Genomic DNA, 27,530 nt, shown 5'->3' on the forward strand with positions numbered 1-27,530 from the left:
TGCACAGATGAGTTTTTATTGGTCAGCTATCGAACGGTCTATGACTCGTTGAAAAATCGCTAAGGGCAGTTTTGACCATCTTAATCCGCTATGCCCTTTTATGCTGTGTCGATTAGCATTTATTTGTTCTTAATAATTTTCATAATGGGAGCAGACAATTTTTGTTTATTTTATTGTAGATCATTTTACATTTATACAGAGACTATTTTATTATTTTATATATTGCTTGTAGAAATATTAAATCAAAGATTTAATCAGCGCATTATATTTTTTGACAACTGTTCGAATCATCGTTATCCTCTCCCCATGGATATTAAGACAGCATCCCCTAGAAAACGTATCAGCGGATGGGATATTATTTTCCCATCATCTCGACGAACTTGACCGGCCATTATTGACATCGTTCAATCAATCTTCTTCGGTGACGGCTTTCGGAAATAACAAAGCAATTTCGGTGGAGGGGGTTTATGGTGATTGCTTTATTCAATATTCGATATGTCCGAAATAATGCGGATTCCCTGCGTATTATGAGATATAGCGTAGAATTTTTCGAAAAGCTTGGCGGATTCGACGAGCCGTGGGTGTTTTATCGATTGGAAACAACAATCAGGGTGAACGGCCATTGCATTTCGTAGATTTTTTGAGGACCAGTCTATAGCTACTGTTCTTTTGCTATTATCATTATTATCGCTACATCATTATTATCATTATATCATTATTATCACTATATTATTATTATTATTATTATTATTATTATTATTATTATTATTATTATTATTACTATATCATTATTATCTATATTATTATTATTATTATTACTATAAATCATTCTTCTCCACATAGTCCATCACTAATTAATTATCGATTTAATTGCATTCCGTGCAATTGTATTATTCGAATTTACGAAACGAAGCAATTAAAGGACAGCACCGAATTGTTAACTAAATATACACAGGTCGACTGCTATTATTACCAAATTGTTTCTGTTTAATTTAAAATCCTATCGTTCGCCGTGTTAACCCTTTATACTCGCAGCCATTACAACCGCAAACCTGAAATAAGTATACATTGTACAATGTATAATGGCATACTTTACATTATCGTACAACGTGTAACTGTTTATTTTATACTATTATACAATAACAATAATTTTAATCATTAATAATAACAATTTTAACCCCTCCGTTATTCTTCACGTTATCGTATCAATTTTCACATTACACACATTCACCGCGGTATACAGAAATCGTTTCATACGTGTCCGCCCCAGTGTTTCGTTTCACCCTCGAGCTCGATTTTCTATTTTTCCGTTCCGTTTAAACGAAGAACAGAGTCGCCTCTCGATCCCGAGACTGAACAGATCACCCCTTTGATCCCGTTGATCCTGCCGATTCGAAACACGATTTCTTCCAGACCAAAATACTCGGATTTTTACATATAACTTGGGGAACAGGGAGGAAGAGGGGGGAGGGGTAGAAGGAAGAGGGGGGAGAGGAACAGAGAAGAAAAGAAAACGAGAGGAATCCTTTGCAGAGAGAGAGAGAGAGAGAGGCGGCATTTCTTCTGAAAGGGTGGTTTTCGGCGGGGGGAGTGGGGGGGAGAAGAGACGTGCACAGGAGGGGGAACTGTTCGGGCTTCGACGGATCGACATTATCGGAGAGCAACCCGCGCGCGCGGCCCAAGTTTACTCGAGGGAAATCAGCCCGATAATCCGATTAATAAATTGGCTGGCGTCCACGTGCCGTGTATGCGCCCGATCGTTGTTCCTCGATTTAATTGACTATCTTTCCTACGCGATCCGTTTATTGCCCGAGTGCCGCCTGCTTCGTCCTCTCCTCGATCTCTCTCTCTTTCTTTCGCTCTTTCGCGCTTTCTCTTCCCTTTTCTCTTTTTCTTTAGCTCATTAGCTCCTTCTTTATTTCTCTATCTCTTCCCCTTTTTCTTTTTCTCTTGCTCTTTCTGTATTTCTATCTCTCTCTTGCTCTTGCCCTTTCTTTATTTATATCTCTCTCTTTCTCTTTCTGTCTCTATTTCTCTCTTACCCTTTCTCTCTTTCTCTCTCTTTCTCTCTTTTTCTCTCTTTCTCTCTCTCTAGCTTGAAATTTACGGACCCCCGTTTTTATTACGGCAATATCAAGCGGCGTTCCGTCGCGTTTCGTTCGGAAATTCGAAATATATATAGTATACATAAAAATCCACGATCGCGCGCGTAATTTACTCGCATTTATAGTTTTTTTTCCGCTGCGGAAGAAACCGGAACCGCGTTCCGTACGTATAGCTATATATATAAATAGTTATAGCTGGTATATACAAGTTACATATTATAAATAATTATAGCTAGTATATATCGCTATATATTATAAATATTTATAGCTAGTACATATAGCTATAGCTATATGCAGTACAGAGAATACATATTAAGGAAAAATAGTAACTTAATTACGAAAACTCTCTATTCTCGCAAAATTGACCCGTGCCTAATCAATTTAAACTAATTTAATCGTCTCATAATTTAAAATTATTACCTTGCCAATAAACATTTCCTTACCCATAAACATTGCATTGGCAATTGTAATTCACATCATGCCACAACGATCGCGTAGCCCTATTTATTAACCAACCTTTAAGTAGCAGAACACCTTATTAATTAATATTAAGCAACTTATTATAAATAAATAAATTAATTAATTAATTTCACTCACGTGAAATGCGTTATTCGACCATCGTCGACACTTTGATCGAGCATATCTCGCGTTATTTATTATCGAAGTATCGCTCTACGTTGCCGAAATCCCGCGTCGACGAGTATTTTCGTTTGCCTTCGACGCCGCGCGGCCTGTGTCCGAGGGAAACCAAATCTGGGACCGGATGTTGTTGATACACGGCAGTTTGTCGAAAGGGAGTAGGGTGCCCCCGGTTGATGTTAGAGGAGGCTGAAGAGGGACGTAGGCAGTAGTAGCGGAGTAACCATCAAACGACCCACGTGCTACCTGCTGAGAGCAAAAACAAGTGGGCGATTTCAGTATGCAAATTCGTTGCCAGATTTATCCTGCCTTCCTTCCTTACTATAAGAGTCGAGGGGGGCGGGGGGAAGAGTGAGAGAGAGCACGTGACGATTTACGTGCTTTTTTGGTAAGCAGATTCCACCGGCTATTAATACCGTCTTTCTATACTGTTTTCGCATCTGCCGTGTTCGCGCACTATCGTTGTGGATCATTGGAAACAGTGTCTATTTATCCCTTTTTTATTTTCAGAATTTTTGTAAAGTGATTTCGGATGCTTCTTAACAATTTCAAAAGAAATTGCTATATTATGTGAATCCAAATAATTCGAATATTTCGTTGAACTGAGTTTGCTTTTATTTTCTAACAATTTTTATATAGAATTTCTAGGTTATGAATTTCGCGTAGGACAGATGAAAAAGCTAAAATTAAATAAATAAATAATTCGCTCTGCATCGATAAATATATATTTTATGTGACTATAGCGTCCTACAACATCGTGCCCAAAAGAGAAACGCGAACAGTACATGGCGGAGTGCGAGAGAAATTTAATAAATCGTGAAAGTAGACTCGTATTCTCCAACCGCGTTTTCACCCTTCAACGCCGTCGGGGTATCGATATTTCGTGCGTCGCTCGGCTTAATTCTCGAAAGCCCTTTTGTAAGTTTGTTGACGCACTCGACACGCTAATGAACCATAACTGTTTTAACGTTTAAAAGAAACGATGGTAAAACCGAGGGGGAACGACGACGTCGACGACGACGAGGATGAAACCTAGCAAGATCAACTTGACCCTCCCCGGTAATCGGCTTAAGGCGCCTTAACAATTTCACGTAGGTACACGGATATAAATACGGCGCGCATACTTTTGCGGGACCCTAGCCTCCCTCCCTCCCTCTCTCTCTCTCTCTCTCTCTCTGGTAAGTTGAATTTATGGCGCGGCCAGCGACGACGACTTCGCCTCTTTTACTTTCCGGACGCGTTAAACGGCTGTAATCGCGATCGGAACCGGCGGAGAACCGCCGCCTGTCCACGGGATCGCGATGGAATCTACGGCGTTGAACGATCAGAGTGTCGAAAGATAAACAATCAGGAGTGGCTGAAATAGGGACGTCGGATTTGGAAATAGGGAAAAAGTATTTGGAAATAGTTTAAACACATCCCGTGCCATTTAGCTCGACGAAACTCGGGCTCGAGCGGTCCGCATCAACGCGCGCTAAACAGCAAAACGTTACGAGCGTAACGGCAAAAAATCAGTCCGCGAGCTCGGCTTGTTATGTTTACGTTTGGCCCAAGTATGTGTTCGCGACACAGACTCGCAATATTTATGTTTGACCCAAGTATCTGTTCGCGACACAGACTCGCGATGTTTATGTTTGGCCCAAGTAATTGTTCACAAAAACACATCGTACCGTTGTCCTTGGGAATATTAGCGGCAGCCCCTATCTCGCGCACACTGTATCGCGGATTTTCAGCGAGCACAGTCTCGATAATGTCCGTGTCCGTCGTTGCTGGGCGGCCGCTGCGGTCTTCGTCTTTCAACTCGAAATTGCCAGCTCTAAATTTTTTAAACCAATCGCGGACGGTCCTGATAGTCGTAGCACCGCTCTCGTAGACGGTGCAAATCTCGTCTGCAGTGTCCTTTGCGCTATTGCCTTTTTTAAAGCAACGGAGCATGACATGTCGCCAATGCTTCTCTCCAATTATCAAAGCCAATGCTTGGCTCTCCATATTGAACGGTACAGAAAAAATGTTAAAAGAGACTTTGTCAGTAACGAAACGTACTTTGAAAGAGCTCTGGGACGACTGAAACCGTTGCCATAAACGGCTAAGAGATAAGCCTGCGTGTTTATATAAATACAACCCCTTAGAGTCGCTTATAGCGTGGCGCGGAAAGAACTTATGGGACAACATAATATTATAGAATGTTTTTATACATTACGCTACGTTTTATAAATTACGCTATTTTTGCTTTGAATCGTCACAAAATTTTCCAAAATGCTTCTTAAAACAGCGCTTCGATTGTTCGTCCAAAAAATAACTGGAATTCCAGCACCGCGAAATAATAAAGATTAACATCGTGTACCAAGAAAACGAGCAAGAAAATACGCGCGAGAAAACGATGCTGCACTTCGAGAAACGATTCATTATAATACACTCGTATTATAATTCGTGGCGATACTACGCACCTTTTCCGATCGGTAATCTCGGAAACGGTCGCGTCGCGCCACCTTTTCTCGCACGGGAATATTTTACGCCGCCCGTTCTAATAATATATTCATAAATAAGCGACATCCTTTGCGCAGTTTATGCACTCGATCTCTCGCTTTGGGGCTGGTGAAAACAGGTTGTATTCGAAACACGGGCTCGAACGCCGGGGATAAATGGTCGAATTCCTACCAGGCCGTGTATCTGAAACGGTTCGACGCGTAAAGGAAGAAGAAGAAGAAGAAGGTTGTTCCCAATCGTAGACGATACAATAAATTACGAGCGAGAAGGGGGGGACAGCAGCTTACTTAAAATCCAAAATATTATTTCTTAATGAAAACGAGCCCTTTTCGTTCTCTCGATCGCACACTGCGCGGTAAATGATGCGACGCAAACGATCCGCGAGGATATAACTGCGAAGAGAAGCGAGATTTTCCCTCCTTTTCACTTGGATTGAAATTTAATATTTTCACTTGTAGATTATTCCATGTATTTTCCATATATCAATTCATATTATATTATCATTATTATATGTATGTAAGGAAAGCATCCTTACTTATATTAAATTTACCACGTAAATAGGTCGATAAATTAGATCTCCAATAGTATTAAGATAATTGAACGAATAGACGTGTGGCGTTAGTGCGACAATATAAGATTGAAACAATTGATAGAAACAATTTGCACATTGAATAAATCATTATATGTATATAATAAAAGTACTGTAAAAATGTTTTTTCACTTGTAAATTACACAAGTAGATTACAACTTGTAGATTACAAAATAAAATTGGTTATGTCAAGATTATGTGCTTTAAAAATAAATGGTTACGTCAAGATTATATGCTTGAAAAGAAAAGATTCATTTCAGAAACGAAAGACTGTAATATTTAGCGGCGAAGATTAGTGTCACGAGGTTCGCGTAAACGGAACGCCGCGGCACGACGGACAAAACGAGGTGTCACGAGCCACGGAGAGCCCGTTGTCGCAGCTTCCCCGGGGTCGTTCGCCGGGTAAAGCGGGGCGGGCAGAGGGCGAAGTCGTGTCGTCGATTTTTTCGTCATCGATCCCTCTCGATCCTCTCAATTAACCGGGGCGTTCGTTCCGACGCGGCGGCTGCGGCTGTGGCGTTGAATGGATCGGTAACCGGTAACGAGGCGTAACGCGAGTAAAATGTAAAACGGGGCCTTGATTTACGGCCGGCGCGTACATATTTTCTTTTCGGTTTTCTCGTGGGTGTCTCGCGGTCATGTTTATATTAGCCGGCAATAAGTGACACGCCGGAATGCGACCGGTCATTTCGCCATGCCGCGAACGTGAATTACGGTGTCCCGTTGCGCTTCCTGGCCGCCGCGCCGCTCTCGTCCACCACCACTCTCGACACCGTTCGCAACACCATAGAATGTTTTGTTATACCATGAGGTGATAGATGGAAAAATGTCTTTGTTAACCCTTTTAGTGACGGGCGAAAAAGCCAAATTTCACGGTTTTACCAGGGTTTGGAAAAGGGCTCAGAAAAACCAGACGAAAAGCAATATTTACATAATTCAAAGAGCAGTGTATTAAGGACGAAATTGAGAATGAAACTCGGGCCCGAGCGGTCCGCATCAACGCGCGCTAAACAGACCAGACTGATGTTTGTAAACAGTCGCAATACGATCCGAAATGTAGATGTCCAAGTATGTGTTCGCGACACAGACTCGCGATATTTATGTTTGGCCCAAGTAACTGTTCACGAGTCTGACTCGCTACAGTACGGGGAGGGGTTAAGGAAAATATCAACGATAAATAAGTGCTAATCAATGCAACCTGATAGGAATCGTAGTTCAAGTGGTTAATGTTACTTTTAAGAAATTATACCAATTGAACAATTCCTGAGTAACGTTTTACAGTAACTGCGAAGAAAATGGTACGTCAAGGGGTTAATCAATGAATCACAGTAAATGTTTCGGTTACTGTATAATAACAATTTTCCGACGATGGTGTTGCGACCCTTTGCGAGAAATCGCGTCCAGACGGTTTTTGTATCTCTCGTGCACGCGTCGGACGCCGAGCGTGTTGGGGCTTCGACCACCGTTGAAATCTGCGGCCGACGTTCTCTCGATGTTTCCCGTTCGGATGAATTGTTCGATTAAATCCACGCGCCGATTCGAAAGCCGGCCACTCGAGCAGTTCGCACGTTGCGCGCGGTGTCTCTCTCTCTCTTTTTTTTTTTTTAATCGAGTTCAACCGTGTCTCCATCCCTTTGTTCGCGGGTTCGTAGACGCAACCGGTACAATTCTTCCCTTTTTTTCATACCCCGGCTCGATCGTTGAACGCAGAATTTTATGCACTCGCGGCTCGAATTGCTCTAAAGGGTAATTTGCAATTTTGGATTCAAGGTGTTTTTCTTATATAATTTATTATAATTATTGATCTGAAAATTATAATTATTGATCTACAAATTAGAATTAGTGATCTTAAAATTAGAATTGTTGATTTGAAAATTTTAATTATTGATCTGAAAATTCTAATTATCGATCGTAAAATTATGATTTAGTTCTTATTAGGAGATTTTCATTCAATTGAATAGCCAAGCTACATGCATTTTTCAACCAAAAATTGTAATTTCCTACTGACGTCTCGACATAACCTTAAAAACCAAATAACGAGCGCGCGTCGAAAGCTGAAATTCTTTGAAAGACAGTTCCGCGAACCAATGGGGGATAACGACGACCACCTAACCTGACAGGAACCATAAATACGTGTTTCGATAAAGAAAGCTTCGGATAATAGATGAATCATTTTTCTGTCGCGCTGGCGCTTCATTTATTTAAAATGTGAAAGACATTAATTTGAGGATGGCCGGTCGCGGTAGCATCTCGCGATTCTTCTTCCGCTCTTTGGTCACAGTTAAAATTCTCCCCCCTCCCCCTGTTTGCCGCGCACGTGTGTACATGTCTGTCTGTGTGTGTGTGCACGCCGAAGAAGAAGCGTGAACCGGTTGTTCGTCCCTTCGGCAGTCTCTCCTCAAGATTAATCCATTTCGCGGAAGTGCAAATGGTCACCTCGTACTCCTGTTCGCCGGGTTCTCTCCGCGGTTATCTCCCCTGACCATCGTAATTCATTGTCACCTCGATGTTCTTTCTCTTCGCGGCCACGCTTCGGCTCCTACTTCCGGTTTCTCCTTCGCGTTAATATTTTAGTTCTTTTTTTTTCGGGGAAAGGATTGCGTCGGAGAATTGTTTCTAATAGGATAATAATCAATTTATATTCTCGGTTGAATTTGTTGCAATCGCAATGGCGTAAATTATAGTTTGGAGAATTTTTATAAAATATATTATGTAATTAATAATTTTTAGTTAACCCTTTGCACTCGAAATTTTCCATGTATGTATAGAGACACTGAGTTGGCTATTAAAAATTATGTTATACAGCTTGACGGTGCGAAGATGGTATTTTGTTATTTTAAACATTACGATCGCGTGATACATCAAACGGAATAATTGCTGAATGTTCACGGACGTGTAAGTAGCTGCGGCGAAGTGGCTCGCAGCTGAGCACAAAAATACAGAGATGTTTTCAACGTGAAAAATAGTAATGCCGTGAAATACAGTCGCTGACAAAAATTTGGTGGTCGGGACGTAAGTAAAATATAATAATATTTACAATATTATATAATATAGTATAATGCTATAATATTATATAATATATTATAATGGAATAATATTTATATTATTATATTTATATAATAAGATATATATAATTTCTGAGGAATTGTTCAAGTAAAATATTCGACTAGAAGACATTTATTCGGTTAATTAATTTTTGATAAATTCGAATATTTCGGACATTTATATCGAATAATTCGGGTATTTTTATCGAATAATATTATATCGAATATTTCGAATATTTTGAATATTTATATCGAATAACTGGCTTTATTTATGAAAATATATTCCCTCGAGCTTACATCGAATCTTTCACTATAACCTCAACAATGACCGACTCTAATTAAAAAAGAAAGCAATACAGCGTTCGACAAACCATTCTCACATATAACATAACCTCAATAAAATTTCGTTAAAATCGTTGTCCACTGATTTTTGCCCACGACTGTAGTAGATAAGTGGAAGTAGAAGAAGAAGAAAAAATGATGCCGGTGCACAGAAGGGGAGAAGGGGAATAGTAGAAGAGCAGACGAGCAACGACTGACAGAGCTTTCGAGACCTCTCCTCCTCCTCCACCTCCTCCTAGATTTTCGCAGGGATGCGCGGCTCTCGGCGCTCGAAGTGCAATCGTAATTAACCGCTTTTCAGTGTCTCTCTCGCATGAAAAATACGAGCTTGCATAAATAAGTGGGCAAAAGGAACGTGTCAAGCTTGCTGCCTCTCTACCCCCCCCCCCCCCCCCCGCGAGCGAGCGAACGTTTCTCCCTCGATTTTTGCTTTCAGCCTCTCTTTCCCATCCGCGCGAAATCATCTCTTAATCCCCGAGACACGCTCGCCGGAGAAAAAAATCTCGGAATAAAGCTGATCGATAAATATGCAGGCGACGATGCACATGCACTTTTTTTCCAACCGCCTCGCAAGGCTTGCGTTACGAAACGAGAGACGATTTTAGGTGACTGCGTTTATGGTTCGCGCTGATGATATGTAAGGTTATGTAAGAGTTTGATTGCTCTCTTTGACTGCTATAATAAGTCACGTGTGATCCCACAACACTAATTGACAATGTTAATAATTTGTTCCGCTAATCCTAAAGATTTGTTCGACTAACCGAATTCTAACCTAGTTCTCTAATTCTCTCGCATGTTGTGTGTTACAGCGTGTGACTGTCACTCGATCGGAGCATCCGGAAAAATCTGTAATCAAAGTACCGGCCAGTGTCCCTGTAAAGACGGTGTAACAGGCACCACTTGTAACAGATGCGCCAGAGGTTACCAACAGAGTAGATCGCAGATCGCGCCATGCATCAGTAAGTACCCGCGAGTTCTTCGCCTTTTGTGTTTCACGTGAGAATCGGGGCGCTTAGACGACATTTTTCATTTTTCTGATTTTTCTTCGTTCGAGCCGATTTTTGTAAAAACTGTATATTTTATTCAACTGTTGCTTTTGAATTTTGAATGGATTTCAGTTGTGCATGTGTTATGTTAAATGGTAAAAAAATAAAACCGATGGATTATGGTCAAAAACAAAATCAATCGACTATAGTTGAAAATAAAATCACTCGACTATACTAAAAAATAAAATCAATCGACTATACTAAAAAATAAAATCGACCAACTATAGTGAGATCGTAATATTTATTAACGTGGCGATCGTATTAATTTGTAACGAGGTATTATTCAATTTCGCACGAATTGTTTCCTGAAATATTTTTACAGGTCGCGTACGATATGTATACCGTTGTCCGATGAATGGCACACGGTTGACTTGTGTTCGAGAGGTAACATGCCTCATAATAACCGATTATCAGCTTCCCACGATGCTGACGATCAAAATTGACTGCGCGCATAGCAGACTTAATTATTTCCAGCATATCGCACTGCGCCGTTTCCTATATAGCATGTCTCCTGGCTTATACACGCCAAGGGATACGACAAACGGAGCTTTCTTCTTGCATACTCGGTGTTCGAAAAGTCCCTATTTACGCTATTATATTTTGTATTTTATACCTCTGGAAAACGCTAAACTAATTTTATTTAAATATTAACCCTTTGCGCTACGATTCCTTTTACGATATATTGTTTAGCAATTATTTATCAACACAACCTTAATACTTTTAATATTATTTTTATTAATAATTTTTATTAATATTATTTTTAATAATATTCAATTTTTAATAATACTTTATTTAATACTAGTAATAATATTTAATTTTCACATGATAATAATATTTAATCGACACACTGTATCTTTGCGCGTTAACCGTCGATTAAATAATTTGCATGGACCGGGCCGGAGTTGTAAAAAAAAAGAAGAGGAAGCACGGATAAATAAAACGGCTCGAGGATTTCGGGCGTAGCCGTTCCTGTTTTTGAAAGTGATCGATCGATCAATCGGAAAGGAACACGCGACCGCGTTATCCGTACGATCTCACGTCCAATTAGGCGAAATTTGCGGATACGAAGGCGGAAACCGTCTCCGCGTCCTTTTAGGAAAACATATTCGGCTTATTTATTAAGTTGGCAACTAAGTAATTGCGAATACAAAATAACAAGAAAAATTCGATTCTTTCGCTCGAAAAATATATAAAATATATCATAAGCTTCATTCCAACATACCGTATATAACATAAAAATGCAACGCTCGCTTCTTTCGAAATAATGTAACAAAATATGTCTGAAACGCGCGCGCCTCGCCCTTCCATCTTCAAACTGTAATAAAAACGAAACTAAATAATTAATCGACACAATTTTCTTGCTAAATTGAAGATGAAAGTCCGGACGGTAAGAAAACAATGTAACTTAATTACTTTGAACGCGTTGGTAAAACAAAAGAATGTGCTGAGATCGTCTGTTAACAAAATCCGCGATCACTTAATTGCCAACCCAATATATTTGACTTTTTTGTCGACTTTGACGTTCGACTTTGAACAGTTTCACGTTCGGTGTTTCTCTTTGCCGCAGGAATACCGAGGGTTGTGCAGACCCAGGGCACGGCCGGCGAGGAGAGCGGCGAGTACGAAGACGACGACGACGAGCGCGGTTACGACGGACGAGCCGGTGAGTAAATGTCAAACGAATCGGTTGTCCCTTGCGAACGCGACGATCTACACGTTGTCCGATTAATAATCGGTGGATTAACGCGACGAACATTTGACGCGTGGCGCGAATATTTTTCGAACGAATATTTTGCCATTAAAAAGCTGATGTTGGGGGTTTATATTAATTATTCTAGGTTATGGAATTGAAAAGTAGCGATCCTTATGATAAATAAAAATTGTTTATAGTAATTCTTATTATTGTTATCTATTGTTATCTAGCTACATTATTGTTACTAAAAATGCGTCGAATCAGTGAACAGAATTGCATTTTTACAATGCATCAACTCATTTCACAAATGCAATCAGGTCAATAAAAATGCATTTTTCATACAACTACGATTATAATAATTCAGAGAAATAAATATCGGCGCTGAACGAAGTTAAAATCGCAAAAATAGAAAAGAGCGTGTAACATTGTAATAATAACGTTTTCATAATAACAAGAATAAAACAATAGTCTCCGAATCGTGCTCGCCAAGCACTTGGCAATTCAAATGGAGAAGTCACTCGTGGAAAAAAAACACAGTTTTCATTAATACACGAATCGATAATATCTGAAACTTGCGGGCAGAGAGCGCGCGACGTTCTCAAAATTCTACAGTAATTAAGGCAGACAAATATTTGCCGTTGGTTGCAATGAAATGCTCGGCCGGTAATGAAGGCGCCACCACCACCGCCACCCTCTCCCCTCCCCTGTGTGTATGTACCAACGAATGTAATTAATGAGTCGCGGGAGTTTCGCGGATAATGTATGATTCGAGTTTCAAATAGGCGATTAAACATTTCCGCGACGCACCGACGCCGCCGTTTCGTCCGTTACCAATTGGCGTTTCGGCGGATAAGTAATCGAGAACTTTTGAATTTTCGGATTTGACGAACGCGAACGCGTAATAACAAACGGAATATTAATTTTGACACGCATGCTACGACTGCGATTAATGCAGAATTCGTGGACGGGGATGCGTTCGAATGTAATAATAACGGAGAAAGTTAGAATCGAATGGCGCGAATCGCCATTTTTTTTTATTATTATGAAAATCGAGAAATTTTATTGCTTAGTAATTTATATATTGTTCACTGATCAATTTTATTTATTAACACATTACCGGGGATTTGGCCATAAAAATTTAGCTCGATATTACATTTTCGATTCTATTCTATTTTTATTAATTTTATTAACTGCGAAAGCCATTTGTTGTTTAAAAAATTATATAATGATACTGAAGCTTACGGTAGTACAATCTAATACATTTATCTCAATAATAGATATTAAATTATTGGGTACCGTGACAACCGATTCGCAAGTTATGCGATGGCATGATTTATTAAAAATTTAAAGAAAATACGCAGAACTTTTGAAACTGGATTCGATGGCATTTGACCACTTTATCTGACAACCATCTAAAAATCAAGCTGTGAATGCTTGCGAATGACTTGCCAGGACAAGGTGGCAGGTACCTGAAGAGATGTAACAGATATTACAGTATAGTGAACGTAGCCTGCGTGTTGCATAACAACGACACGACTACAATATGGGCATCGGCCGGCGAATTGTTACGAGTTGAAAAGCGGAGATTCGAGTGTGGAGGAAACGCTGCGCTGAAGGAATGCGGGGAAAGTGATCGATCGATCGTGCAATTATAAAAAAACAAAAGAAGAATTATCGAAACGAGAGTGTAGAAATATTTGTCACTTTCATAGTATTAGATAAAGTAAAAAGTTCCGAGCATTTTTTCTCTTTATATCGACGATGAAATTAGCAAAGTTTTACTATCGCATTCGATGCTGTATTAAATAAACTAAGTATTATAAACCACATATTAATATCAATCACGCATATTCCTAAATAATATCAATAATCACCGACGAGGCCAAAGATCGATTGCTCGCAGCTGAAAAATCTAGCGTGCACGGCTCAACGCATGCGAGTGCAGCTTGCACACGTCATCGACTCGAATGCAATCCCACTTAGAGCACACACACACACACAAGCACAAAAAGAAAAAGAGAGACGTCGACCGGCACGACGAAGGTTTTCGGCTGCGCGTTACGGCATTTATTGTCAGAGAGTTGCCCCCGTTGCCTCGAGTTTTCCTTTGCCGTTCGCGGGCCGCGTGCCCGGTTTACCGCCAAATAATTTGCGAATGGGCCCGGCTCGCTTGTGCGCGCGTGTGTACACGAAGGCTCCTGTGCATGTGCGATGCACGAAGGCGCGCGGAAGTAAACGTCGGTCCATTAAAGGGTTGCCTGGTACGAATGTGTATATCTGCGGCTAAATAATAATAACTCGACGGCGAACAACCCTCCGCGGTCCTCCTCCCTTGTGCTCGAGCAGAAAGAGAAGGCGCGCGCGGCGGAGAGGAACGAGAGAGAGAGAGAGAGAGGAGGGAATACACGCGCACACCGGTGTGCAAACAGTGCTGGAAAGCGAAAAAAAAAGGAGATTGTTAAGAGAGGGACAGAGAGAACGAGGGTGAGCGCGGAATTGAAAAAGGGCGAGAAAAGGGAGAGGGGGAGGGGGGGGGGGGGCGAGGGAGAGTAATTCGCAAGAAGACCGGGAGACGCAGTTCAATGAAAGTCAAAGCACCGAAGCTCAGGAACTTTTTTTTTTCAGATTTTCTTTCTGTCTTCTGTGTTCGTTACGGGTCGATTTACTTGTTAAGAGACAGCGCGGCATTGTCTATAGAAAATTAAAAGTGCGCGGTTGTATTTCAATTGTGGTTGGTGAATAGGTATATTTTGATACTAATTTTATATCAATACTAATTTTACATCAATACTTATTTTATGTCAATACTAATTTTAATGTATAAAATTAATAATAGAAGAATATAAGATCAATATACATAAAATGAACAATATAATAAAAATAAAAGATTAATGTACAAAAAATGAATAATAGAATAACATAAAATTGATGTAATAATATAACCTGACATAACCTATGTTCCAAGGGAAACGTTCTTTGCGACTGCTTCACCCCGTTTCATTATGCTAAAGGGCACTGAAACTCGTAACAACTTATTATTCCCCCGTAGACACCGCGTGTCTTTCCGCTTAATATCGCTTGTAAACGTGATGGAACATTCGATTCCGATTGAAACGAATGGATCGTTCGCGAGCCTATAACGACTGTATCTGTTCTTATAATGTTAAGTGCATCTTATCTGCAAATTATTGCCGCTTGTAATAGTAGGACTCTCTCCCTCTCTCTCTTTCTCTCTAACTGGAGCCTCACGGCAATGACGCGCGATACTTGATCTAACCTATTGAACATGTCCACGGGACAGGATAACGCTGGCATATTTATTGTTGATACACACAGCCGGCCATGTTACTTCTCTTGATAACGACGAGCATAACCTCGCATTTATTTATGCTATGATAATGGATGTCGGCTGGTCCGTGAATGGAAACTAGTAACTCGAAACTTATCAATTTAGTTAGTTTAACAGGTTAGGATATTGTTGCGCAAAACTTGGATAATTAATGTATAAAATTACGCTGATTTTGTTAGAGATTGTGCGATGCTTGTAGGTTAAGAACCACGGATTAATTGCAATTTAATTTATTTTATTTTGCTTTACTTGCTTCGACAGTACATACACTGTTAATTACTATAGTACTATTATTGCTAAATATAAATACTGAATTACTAAATTATTATATTAAATATAATATAATTACTAAATTACTATAGTACCATTAGTACTTACTACTTACGATACTATACATATCGTAAATCATAAAAAATCACTTTAAGGTTAAAATGACGTATCCGGTAATCCGTCGCGATTAAAAATTCGCGGACAGTTCGTAGGTTCGTGTTACGTTGGTGCGAATAGGCCGGCGGAGGCTCTAAGCAAATGGGCAAAGCCGCAAGTGACGGTAGTTTTAATTAAGCCATTAGGGTGGCTGAGAGGCTTGCGACCAAACCGGCTAGACATTCCAACCCTCTATTCCCTCTCTTCCCCTCCCCCTGTCATTCTCTCTTTCTCTCTCTCTCTCTCTCTCTCTCTCTCTCTCTCTCTCTCAGTCTGCCAAATTAATATTGTGCTCGCATTCCATAACGCCACGTGGCGGAGGGAGCCCCGTATCCGAATAAACTTCCTGCCTTTCCCCTACATTTTCCCATACGCGCGCCCCGTAAGCGTTATTCTGCTCGCGGAGATATTATAACGGAAATTACAAATAAGTTGGATTCCTTCCGCGTTATGGCGAACAGTGAGCATCCCTTCCAACGTATCTCTCTCGCGTGCGCGCGCGCGTCTTCGCTGTTTCTACACGGTGTTACACAATTTACCAGGTTAAACTGTATCCTAGCGAAATTACGCTCCGCGTGCGTGCACTATAGTGTAATACAAGCGTTTGGACGCCTGGCAGGTAAAGAGAAATTTCTGTGTTTTAGAGAGCCTTGACGAGGAATAATTTGTAATACTGTAACTAGATTAGGGGGCTTGATGTGTTTGTAACGAAAATGTCTAGGTAAGGAATAACGTCTATGGTAAATTAAATTTCATTGCATTTTTCATTCCATTCCATGTCAACACTTTACCGACAATAACCTATAAATCGGCTTATTCTCTCCGACCGGTAGCCTGTGAATCAATTTCTACAGTGACCATTAAAATTTTATCTATTATTCAGATAAATCTATTAGACTGTACCACCGTAAGCTTCATTACTATTACATAACTGTTTCAATATTAAATATCCTTCGCGATTAATAAGATAAAGAAGGTCGATGTAGAAACGAAACTTTAACGTCGAACTACATTTTTTTACGACCGAATGACCGGTCAGTAAAAAGTTAAGAGATCGCGAAAATCGGACAAAGTTCGAAAAGGAACGCACTGCGTAGGATTTCCACGGTATTCTGTTCTCGTAATGTGGGCTCTCTGAGAACAAGGGTTCGATGACTGAACTTCGATGATTCAAACCACGTGCTCGTATAACCTCGATTTATTTTACTCTATTTCGGATAACGATCTTACACGTGGGGAGTTCTGCATTAGACTGACTGGCGACTTTATTAGGAACTAAGAACTCGACCGTAGACGGCGCATGTGCTGCTTCTAACGGCACGAATAAGTTGGTACTCCGCTGCGTGTAAGTCTTTCATTCACCCGACGCGGTCTCCGCGCGGCGAGGTTTTTTTCGGAAAGCCGCGCGCACGCTCGTAACTCACCTCTCGCGCGCACAAGCTGGCTCGGATACGATGTAACCAACGTGTTATTACACACGGGGTTCCGCGCACAACCGGCAGAAAGCATCGACAGCCGCGGGCCACGCATCCCCTTTTTAGCATCCCGGGCACATTGTTCATGGAGCGTTGCAAACTAGTAGCTGGAGGATACTTCTCGAGTCCTTCGGGTTACCACGAGGGGGGGGGGAGGGGGAATAAGAGCATCTCGTATCGCGTATGCAGGCGTGCACCGATCTGGCCACGGGTTACCAGAGGGAAGAGGAGGAGGAGTGGGGATCGCCGTCGCTGCATTTCGCGTCACGAATCGCATCTATATGTTAATACGGTACGCAACCGCGCGCGTAATTCTCGTTGCTGCGCACCCACGCGCCCACGTTCCTCCCAGAGACCCGATGCGCGCGATACGCGGGAGACGCGCGAACCTGGAAATTCTCCGATGAGAAATAATCGCGCTATGCGCCGCGGGACAAATTGATACTAACGCGCCGGCAGCGGCCCCCCCGCCCTCCTCCGTTAAACGGAATCATTCACATCGAATTCACAGCACAGAAACGCTCACCTTATTACGCGTCCGTTCACTATAATTGGTACAATTAAAATTCCTGTAAACGATATATTTTGGTAAATTATCTTTTCCAAACAAAATTGGCTATATTTATTATAAATTGATTAGAAAAACGCTCGCTATATACAATCGCATTAATCCAGCGTAATTAAATCGAAATTATTAACCTCGAATTCTTGGCACGGAAACACTCACCTTATTCCACATTTATTCACCATAAATTCTACGATTAGAATTCCTACAAATAGATAGATAAAAATAATTGGTATCTCCTTTTTTACAATTATCTTGCGCCGCGCAAATAAATGAAGCAATAACGTATTAAAATACCATCGTTCCTAGCGTTGCGAGCCGCGGTGGTTGGCTTTTCGACTTGATTGAAAGTTAAATTAATTTGATTACCGGTACGGTATCAGTTTAACGAAATTTAATGCTTCTTTTACGATACCGTTCACTTAAGTGTACGCGCCGGTAACAGCTCTTCCCCGCGCGCTATGCTAATACGCGTGTACTGTTAACACGAGTTACGGAGAAATGCCGAGTAAACGCACACACGTACGCACGGTGTCGTCCGTGGCTGGTACGCATTCTTCTTTACGAGTGTAATTACGAGCTACACGAAGCTTATATGAACGATGACGTCGAATATAACGTAAAATTTTACTCTCCCGAGACGAAACCGGAGGTGTATTGTATTATAAATACAGATCGAAGATTACTGTGAACGGTGTAACACAATACGAACAGTATCGCGCTCGTAAAGGCGACGATTATTATTCTTGCGGTGCTTGGGGAAGCGGAGCTTTTTACGCGCACAAAAATACAGAATGACGCGAACAACAGAATATAATGCAAATTTATGTGTAGGTTTAAACATGATAAATGATAAATATAAATATAATATATAAATAGAAATAGAAATATAGTAAGTGATAAATCTATATAAAATCGTATGGTCGTATTTATTTCAATTTTCCAGTGGAAATGCTTCGAGTACCAAAGATTAACATAACCTTAATATTGCCCAAACACACCGTCTTCCATATAAATTAATTAAAAATAATATAAATATAAATTAATTATAATATATAAAAATAAATATAATAAATGTATGAAATATATGAATATAAATTAATTATTCCGTATAAATTATATTAACCCTTGGCGGCGAGACTCAAAATAAATAACTAAATATATATATATATATTATCCATAAGCAGTGAAATAGATATTTTATCGCGTAAGAACAGTATTTTATTGGGCGGTGTTCGCCGCGACAAATGGAAATTGGCGAGGGCTGCTTTAAACTGAGAGCGTCCCGTGGCTGCGGAAAAGGGAAAGAAAACGGGAAAAGAGAACGCGAATCGATGCGGTGTGCAAACAGTGCCAGGGGTATGTTTCCTGAAATGGAAGGGCCCTTAGTGGGCGTTTAGCCGAGCGCATACGCACAAGCAATAAGTTCACGCATCGGTACGGCGAGCGGAGCCGCAGATTAACACGCCTTGTAAACCAGACAACACGTTTGTTTCTTCTTATCCCTTTCGTGCTAATACTTCCTGTCGCGCCTATTACATCCACTGTACCCGTTGATTATTACAATTCTTTTACATTGTATATTATTTACTATTTTTTATTTATATGTTTATATTATTTATAATTCACGCGTTCGAACGACCGAGGATATATTCGACAGCAGTTCGGATAACGGAGGTTCAAGCGTGTTAAATTCTTTAGAGAACGTTAATTTGTTTGTATAAAGAAAAGGTGGATAAATGAGGATTTAACCCTTTTAGTGCAATTTTACCTTACAGCAGCTCATTTTTTATTAACAGATACAAAAAATCGACAATTTAATCATACCAAAAACTAAATCATTTTTTGTGTTGTTACCACATAGAAAATATTCGACAGAAGCGAAGAGGGTAACAGAGTTAACATACGACGTTCATTATTCAAGAACATTGTCTATAAAGTAAACACTAGCGTTGTAAAAATATTTACCGAATAAAGTGGTTCCGCGTAAAGAGAAGAAAGTTTCGACGGAAATGACCTTTTACTTCGTCGTCGTCGTCGTCGTCGTCGTTGCGATGTACTCACTATGCGCAATCGATCTGTTTTTCGTGAACTATTAAAGCCGAACACGCTGTTCGGGGCGTCACAGCGTCGTTAGAGTTATAGCGACGAATTACTACGCTATATATGCGTGGACTGTATTAACCCATTGAGTGGTAACTCTGAGACACTAAAATTGTTACAGCCACGTTCTCGAAAAGTAATTTTTATATTACGGAAAATTAGATTTCATAAATTATTATAATTGTAACTGTCGCTGCATTAGTTGCAAGATTCAATTTTATAAAATTGATAAGATATATTTTGTTACAGAAAATGGAAATACTATAAACTGGAAAAATTATTTTAGATTTAGAGTTAAAACAGCTTCGAGTGCAAAGGGTTTTAACCCCTTATAAAAATCAAATTTTATTCGCCTGTCATTAATATTTCGACATTCAAGTAGCCATAAGCACAGAATAAATATAAAATTCCTATATAATTTCCTATATAAAAAATAATTATAAAGAAAATGGTACGGAAAAGGAGTTTAAGTTTTCAAAGTTTCGAAGAAACCGACGGATCCCGAGCGCGCATAAAAATCGTTGACACCCGGTGCATGATGGCTTCCACAGTAATAATTATCTTCATTATGACAGCGCTGGCTTACCGCTCGGGCCCTAAACCAAAGTTAATTACCAGCCGCCGTAGCTAATTTAAATCAAGACTAATTGCGATCCCTGCCTTCATTACTGCCGGGTCGTCGTGTCTCGGGCTTCTAATATCTGCGAAACTCCGCCGAAACTTGTCTCGTTACATCCACCCGTTGTCGCAACACATCCGCGCGGGATAAATGCAAATAAAGACAAATTAATATCGCGTCGTTTGCGGTTTACGAGCACCGCGCGCCGTGTAATATTAATCGCCCGGACGGAGCCGAAACACGGACGCTAAACAATATAAGCGAAATAAACCTTTCAGCGCTCTGGTGAAGTATCTTCTTCTCCGACGATTTGTTGACAATGAAAAGGCGATGAGAAATATTATAGGGATATTCACCGCGTGCGTCTGCGAACGTTCTAGAAGGACGTGTTTTGTTTACGCGCTGCTCTGCGGTCAAATCGAACACAGTGCGAAGCGAGCGATACAGCGGAACAGACGGCGAGAACAGCGAGTGTTGATCGGCGTATTTTGTTTTGTGGCATTGTGTGCGAGTGTGTAGAGAAAGCGAGAACTATTTTATAATAAGCGAACGTTATAGCTTAATAACGCGATGGAAATGTTGACAACGAATGGAAATATTGACAAAGCGATGGAAGTGTTGACAAAGCTAATAATTAAATATATAATATTAAATCTGTCTAATAATTCGTACACGTGACCGAAGCAGAGAAAAATATCTCGCGAGCATCTTACCTGAGTTTCACCTTCCCTGGAAAAACTCGAGAACGTCGCGGCGATGCAGCAATTTATCGCCGCGGCTCATTAAGAGATTACGAATGCAGGTGCGCGCCGTCGGGTGGTTCCCATTAAAGCGATACATTATGGGCGTAATCGTATAATTTGATTGCGAGAGAGCCGCGTTAAATTAAGAGCACCGTTTATCCACGCGGCGGGTTGGGCATCGTACGGGCGCGCACAAAAGGCAAGTCGCACGAAAAACCGTAGATTCTCTAAGTCTCGACGGTGTCGCGCTGGCTGGGCAAACACCCACGCGTCCATTAAAGTCCCACTCGGCCGCTGTACAGAGGATACTTAGGGCACCTCGTAAGGCATACGGGGCCGTCGTGTGCGCCCGCCCGGAGACCCTTTTATAATTAAGACGTTACTTTACGGTGCACGAGTACGCCTCGCGTGCATTCTCTACGCGGAGCGGCCTCTAAGTGAGCGGCGGCCTAGGAAAACTGAAAAACTGCCTCCTAGAGGGCGAAAGAACGAAATTTCATTAACTCGAGAACGGTAATTTCGTCTACCGCTGGATTTCCGTGAAAAGTCTGCTGTTGAGAAATTTCAATTAACGTTGAGAAATTAAAAGTGATGTTAAGAAATGAAAATCGATATTGAGAAATTAAAATTGGTATTAAGAAATTTAAATTAATATTCTCATTAATTAAAAGTGATATTAAGAAACTAAAATTGATATTAAGAAACTAACATGAATGTTAAGAAATTTAAATTAATATTCCTATCAATTAAAATTAACAAGAAATTATCGTATCCGATAAATTATAAAACTTCGCCTATATTTTAATCTTTACGATATGAGAACTGATCGAATACGGTGTAGATGCTTTTGAAAAATGACGCGGCAATTATTAACGATGCCTCAGGGCTGCCAATCGAGCGCCAACGCGTGTCAGGACAATTTCTTTACAAGATGATACTTTGGCGTCTCTTTGTGGATCTTTTTGCACGGGTATAGGTACTGTGCAGTATCGGTGACAGCATTGATTGCTCTCGCCCATTTATTATGTAGTCCTTGGCGCTGTGTCCGCAGACAGGACCCCTCGCACACGATTCCACGCGCTGTCCTCCATTCAGCGTTGCTAACAAGGGACACAACGGTCGTAATAAAAAATAGAAACCTTAGATCCTCGGATTCGATACGCGAGTGGCGGTCGATAATGTCACGTAGAAGAGGAATCGTTCGATTTTCTTGCGCCTTGCCAAGCACTATAATACCTTGACACAAAGGAACTTTCGATCAATTGTCATAACCATCAAGATTCAAATTAGAATAACCTACAACTTTCTTCAAAATTTCGTCGATAATTAATATTTCTTGGAATGGGGAGGTTATTTAATGCGTTAAAAAATATATTAATTAATATATGGTTTATATATGTATATAGCGATCCGTTTGATCGGTCCGCGCCGGTAAAGCGCGTGAAAAACAAAAGCGGGGCAGCCGGCCGGTCTCTCTCTCTCTCTCTCTCTCTCTCTCTCTCTCTCTCTCGGGAAGAACAGTAAAGCCGCAAACAGTTGTCTTTGCATGTTTCATGCCGTTTTAATGAACCGTGGGCCCTGCACAGGTCGATAATAGAAACCGTACAACGGCACCGAATCCCCCGAACTACGAATCCAAACTGCACGCAACCGGTGCGCATACACACACACACACACATATACACGCTTGCCTCTCCGCTTCGCTCTTGCACGGCCGTTGGCTAACTAAATTAAATGTAATTTGAATTTCGTTTGAAATTCAATCGATGCCTCGCCGTTGGTCCACGGGGTGGCTCTGTCCAATAAAAAAATGATGAAAATTCCGGGGCACGTAGCCGCCGCCACTGCAGCCGCTACCCGTGGCAGCACGTTCGTCGTCGACGTGGCTCATCCGTCTGAGGCCGTTTCGAAAATTCCGCGCCCGTGTTTCTCGTCCCCGGATAATCCACTTTCCACTGTTAACGTTTCGAACGTCGATTGTTCGACTAGCGGTTTTGCTATTTCACCGTGCGGAATAATTCGCGAAATTTGCGGGCAGAAAATTCAGATGACAGATTTGAAGCAGATACGAATTATTTAAGAAATCATGCTGCACGAGGTTATGTCGGATGCCATGATGGTTGCTTGCAAAATTATCGCGCAGTGCGCAGGCTAATTAATAAATAAGTAAATAGTATGTAGTAAGAAATAGAATACAGTGATAAATAGTATACAGTGATAGAAATACTATACAGTAATGTAGGGATTTGCCGCGTGCGTCTGCGAACGTTCTAGAAGGCCGTGTTTTGTTTCAAAGCGAAGAAAAGAATCTTCTGCCAATGCCAATAACCAAACTTCCATAATCATCCTATGCCTTCGCAACGAACTAATCACTAATCGTGTTAAATTTATGTTAATTGATTTACGTCGAGAGAGGTGACTGTGAACAGGCGACGTAGGGGTAATTCCGAAACTGTGTCAAATTGGGACTAGTCCCGCGGGATACTCTGTGAACGGCGACTGCTACGCAAACTGAAGTACCTCGTACAGTAGTATAGTACAGTATAGTATAGTATGTACGAAGTATACTTCGTACTTGTACGACTACGATCGAAAATCCCATCAAGGTGTTATCAAGCGCCGGCATCTAACGAAGGCTCGCGCGTCTGATCAGAGAGTCGACGGAGAGAAGCCGATGATTCGATTTACTCTCTTCCGCGTTGCGTACCGCGTCGCACGATATAACCTAAATATAACCTAAAACTTTTCGTCGAGGCCAGAGAAATAAGAAGAAAATATAGTATTTAGTTGTCAAATCTTATTCGGACCAGAGAAGTGAAATTAAATATTTATTTAACACTAAACCTATCGAGCTCGAACAATGACTACGCGTTTTGCTTTAGAAAAATGGCAAGACTGGATTTATTTAGACTTTTCGACGTTTGTGATATAATTTATGCTTCGATCGTGATATCCGTTTAATAATTTAGTGTGTAAAGGATTTTATAACAAATTTGCTAAGAAAAACTGTGAAATCGGTCATTTCTTCTTTTTTCTAATAATTATACCGTGGTATTTTCTAATAATTATACCGTGGTATTTTCTCATAATTATACCATGGTATTTTATAATAATAATACCGTGCTATTTTATAAGAATTTCACCGTGCTATTTTTCTAATAATTTCCCAGTGAAACGAATCGCGGAATTTCGCCGACTCTGCTTTACAGTCCACGCGCAGACCGCGGGAACTTTACAATTTCGTAGTCCGCGTGCTTCGCAACCCCCCATGAGCCGTGCCCGCGGGATAATTCGAAGGCAAACAGTTCCTTAATCCCGGTTGCCGCGGCGCGGCAAAAATTCCGCAGGCCGGTCTCCGTGCCCGTTCGCCATCGAACCAATTAACCGAATTACGAAACGGGGAAATACAACCGTAGTCGAAAGCGAGCCACAGATATCGAAGCTGGCCACACGGCGGCGGTGCATGGGAATCGATCGTGATGCCGGGGACCTCAGACCATAATCCGTTTAATTCCCGGCTAACGAGACGTCCTTTGTGTCGATTAACCCGCGCTAATCCGCATCAACCGGAACGAGCAATACGGTTCGCCGTCGCGCGTATCCAAACGGGGTGGTAGCGTAAGGTCTGCCCTTTCTGATCGAGCAATCTGATCGATCGGACAGAGACGCGACTCTCTCTCTCTCTCTCTCTCTCTTTCTATCTATCTATCTATTTATCTATCTATCTCTCTCTTGGAACTGGTTGGTCCCGTTTGCGCCCCTCGGCCGCAAACGAGAGGTCCGGACGGTGTATACCAATCACCGTGCAAACCGCCTAAACCCCCGATGTTAAAGGCCAAAAGTCAGTGGCGGAGCGCGTCAGTCGAATTCGCGGTCCGTGTCCGAGAGCGGTTTTCGCTGTTCTGTACGTCGAACGATCCTCGTACGCCTCGCACCGGCAATAACGCGGGTAAAACAGATTCGTGTTAATTGTCGCGAGTTTGTCACGTATACAGAAAATATTTTATAGAATTTTTTCGATTCGAGGTTCTCAGTATTTATTTCTTAAAAATTTCTGAAAAATTAAGTCCGTCTTCTTTTATGCTGTACGATGGTTTGAAGTCTTAACCCTTTGAGGACTAATACGAAATATTATTTATGTAGAATTATCTTGAATTGTATGTGATACTAAATACAATTTATACACGATTATACGCAACTATATACAATTATATAATTTGTATACAGTCATTTTAATTTGTCATTACATTCTAACTCTCATTTCTGATCACGTTCCAACATTTTCCGCTCTCATTCTCACTCTTTATCCCCTCCACACCTACCAACAAAAATCCGTTTCTACCTTCTAGCTTCTTCTACCTTCCACCCTTCTTCTACCTGCTTCGCCTTTGGACCAACTTACGATTGATAATTATAATTGTATTAGATCGCAGCAACAAATACGTTCATCGAAAGAGTATCGGTGGTGATCGACGAAGCGTAGAATTAACATGACACAGTCCGGCACACCCCAGCCTTGCGGCGTGTTATAGCGAGGGCGGGGGGGTTTCCTTAATTCCCTAACTACGTTAGAGTGAAATCGTGTTGTAGGGACACGGGGGAGAGGGGGGGAGGGGGTAGTTGTACAGGGGTTACCCCGGCACTGGAATAGGTCGCACTCGAACGCTCATTAACCGAATATATCTTCATATTTGAACGCTCTAGTATAGCATACTATATCTCTATAGTATAGCATACTATATCTCTATAGTATATCTCGTACTATATCTAGTATATCATACTATTTTCGCCGTATTACCAAATTGCTATATTACCATAGCTTCATCGCGATTATTTTCCCTAAATCGTCGCTCATCGATGAACGAATTATTTATCGAAGATCCGATGATCGATCTGTTTAATAAAAGCTGCATAATCGGCGACGGATAAATTCTCGATTGTATTATTAATGAAACTGAAATTATTAATGAAACCCCTGCTACCATCTGGTTAGCATGTATTCTTGATAATGGAAGCGCTATGGAAGATACACAGCGTGTATCGGCACAATATGTAACGCCTCTGGCTTTCTCATTAAAATCCGCTTTGTGGATCTAAGGCAGCGGCGTAATCAGAACACCGGTGGAGAATGTTCAATCTTGCTTCTGATTACCTATCGTCTCGAATAAATGCGGCGATCGGAGCTGCGCGCGCGCGCGCGGTGGTTTAGCTTCACGTGATTAGACTGCCCCTAATCATTCAAATTTGCAACGGCGGAAGAGGGTCCCCCATGACCGCGAGCAAACAGTTTTGCAGAATATTTTATAATAAAATTAGAAGGTGCACCTAAAATTAGAAGATATTAATATGAATTTTAATTTCTTAATATTGACTTCAATTTCTTAATATTGACTTTAATTTCTTAATATTAACTTTAATTTCTTAATATTAATTTTAATTTCTTAATATTAGTTTAAATTTTTTAATATTAATTTTAATTTCTTAACATCAATTTTAATTTCTTAACATCAACTACTTATTAAAATTTAAACCATAATTAACTAAAATAAAATTATTAAAACCACAAGTATCGCACAAAAAATATTACACTATAAAAATTGACAACAAATCCTAGAAAATAGAAAAACCCCATAAATCATAAAAATTGTCTCGGTTTGAAGCATACCTTCCTACACAAAAGATTAATTTCGCAGCGAATATTTATGTATAATAAATAACATCGAGCTCTTGGATAAAGGGGTAGCTTCGATTCAAAGACGAGGAATTATCATTTGTTCCGTGCGAATCGTGTTAATCACACAGGTACGATTTCCTGTCAGTGTTATCGCGCCGCGAATAGCGGCGGCACCGCGCGAAACACCGAACAATATAATTACAAGTGATACGACTCATAAATTCCCGTCCGTTTAAGCGTCGTCCATTGTGTGCCAGTCAAGTAGAAAATCGCAATGATATCGTACAACTCCCCACGGCTTTTAAAATTTATTAGACGAGGTGAAATCGAGCCGATGAAACCGTTTCTTCTGTTCATGCGCGCGCGCACGAAAGAGAAACGATTCGAACAGAAATTGTACCACTTAAAAATCAGTATTATTTAAATTATTTATTATTACTATTATTATTCATTATTATTATATTTCACTATTTAAATTATTTATTATTATTATTACTGTTACATTTCAGTATTTAAATTATTCACTATTATTATTTTTATTCATTATTATTACAATTCAGTATTTAAATCATTTATTATTATTATTATTTATTATTATTACCACTGTTTATTATTTCATCACTGTTCAATC

At 40.5% G+C, this 27,530-nt stretch overlaps 1 protein-coding gene across 1 annotated transcript in view; it reads left to right on the top strand.

The window, feature by feature from the left end:
- Nucleotides 1–27,530, top strand: part of LOC144472834 (netrin-1) — a 128,132-nt gene that overhangs the window by 94,717 nt on the left and 5,885 nt on the right. The window contains exons 3-4 of the mRNA XM_078186238.1: nt 10,016–10,165; nt 11,820–11,915. Of these exons, the coding sequence (XP_078042364.1) occupies nt 10,016–10,165; nt 11,820–11,915 (246 nt within the window). The remainder of the gene's footprint in view (nt 1–10,015; nt 10,166–11,819; nt 11,916–27,530) is intronic.

This window comes from Augochlora pura, chromosome 7 (assembly GCF_028453695.1).
Source record: "Augochlora pura isolate Apur16 chromosome 7, APUR_v2.2.1, whole genome shotgun sequence".
Taxonomy (NCBI): domain Eukaryota; kingdom Metazoa; phylum Arthropoda; class Insecta; order Hymenoptera; family Halictidae; genus Augochlora; species Augochlora pura.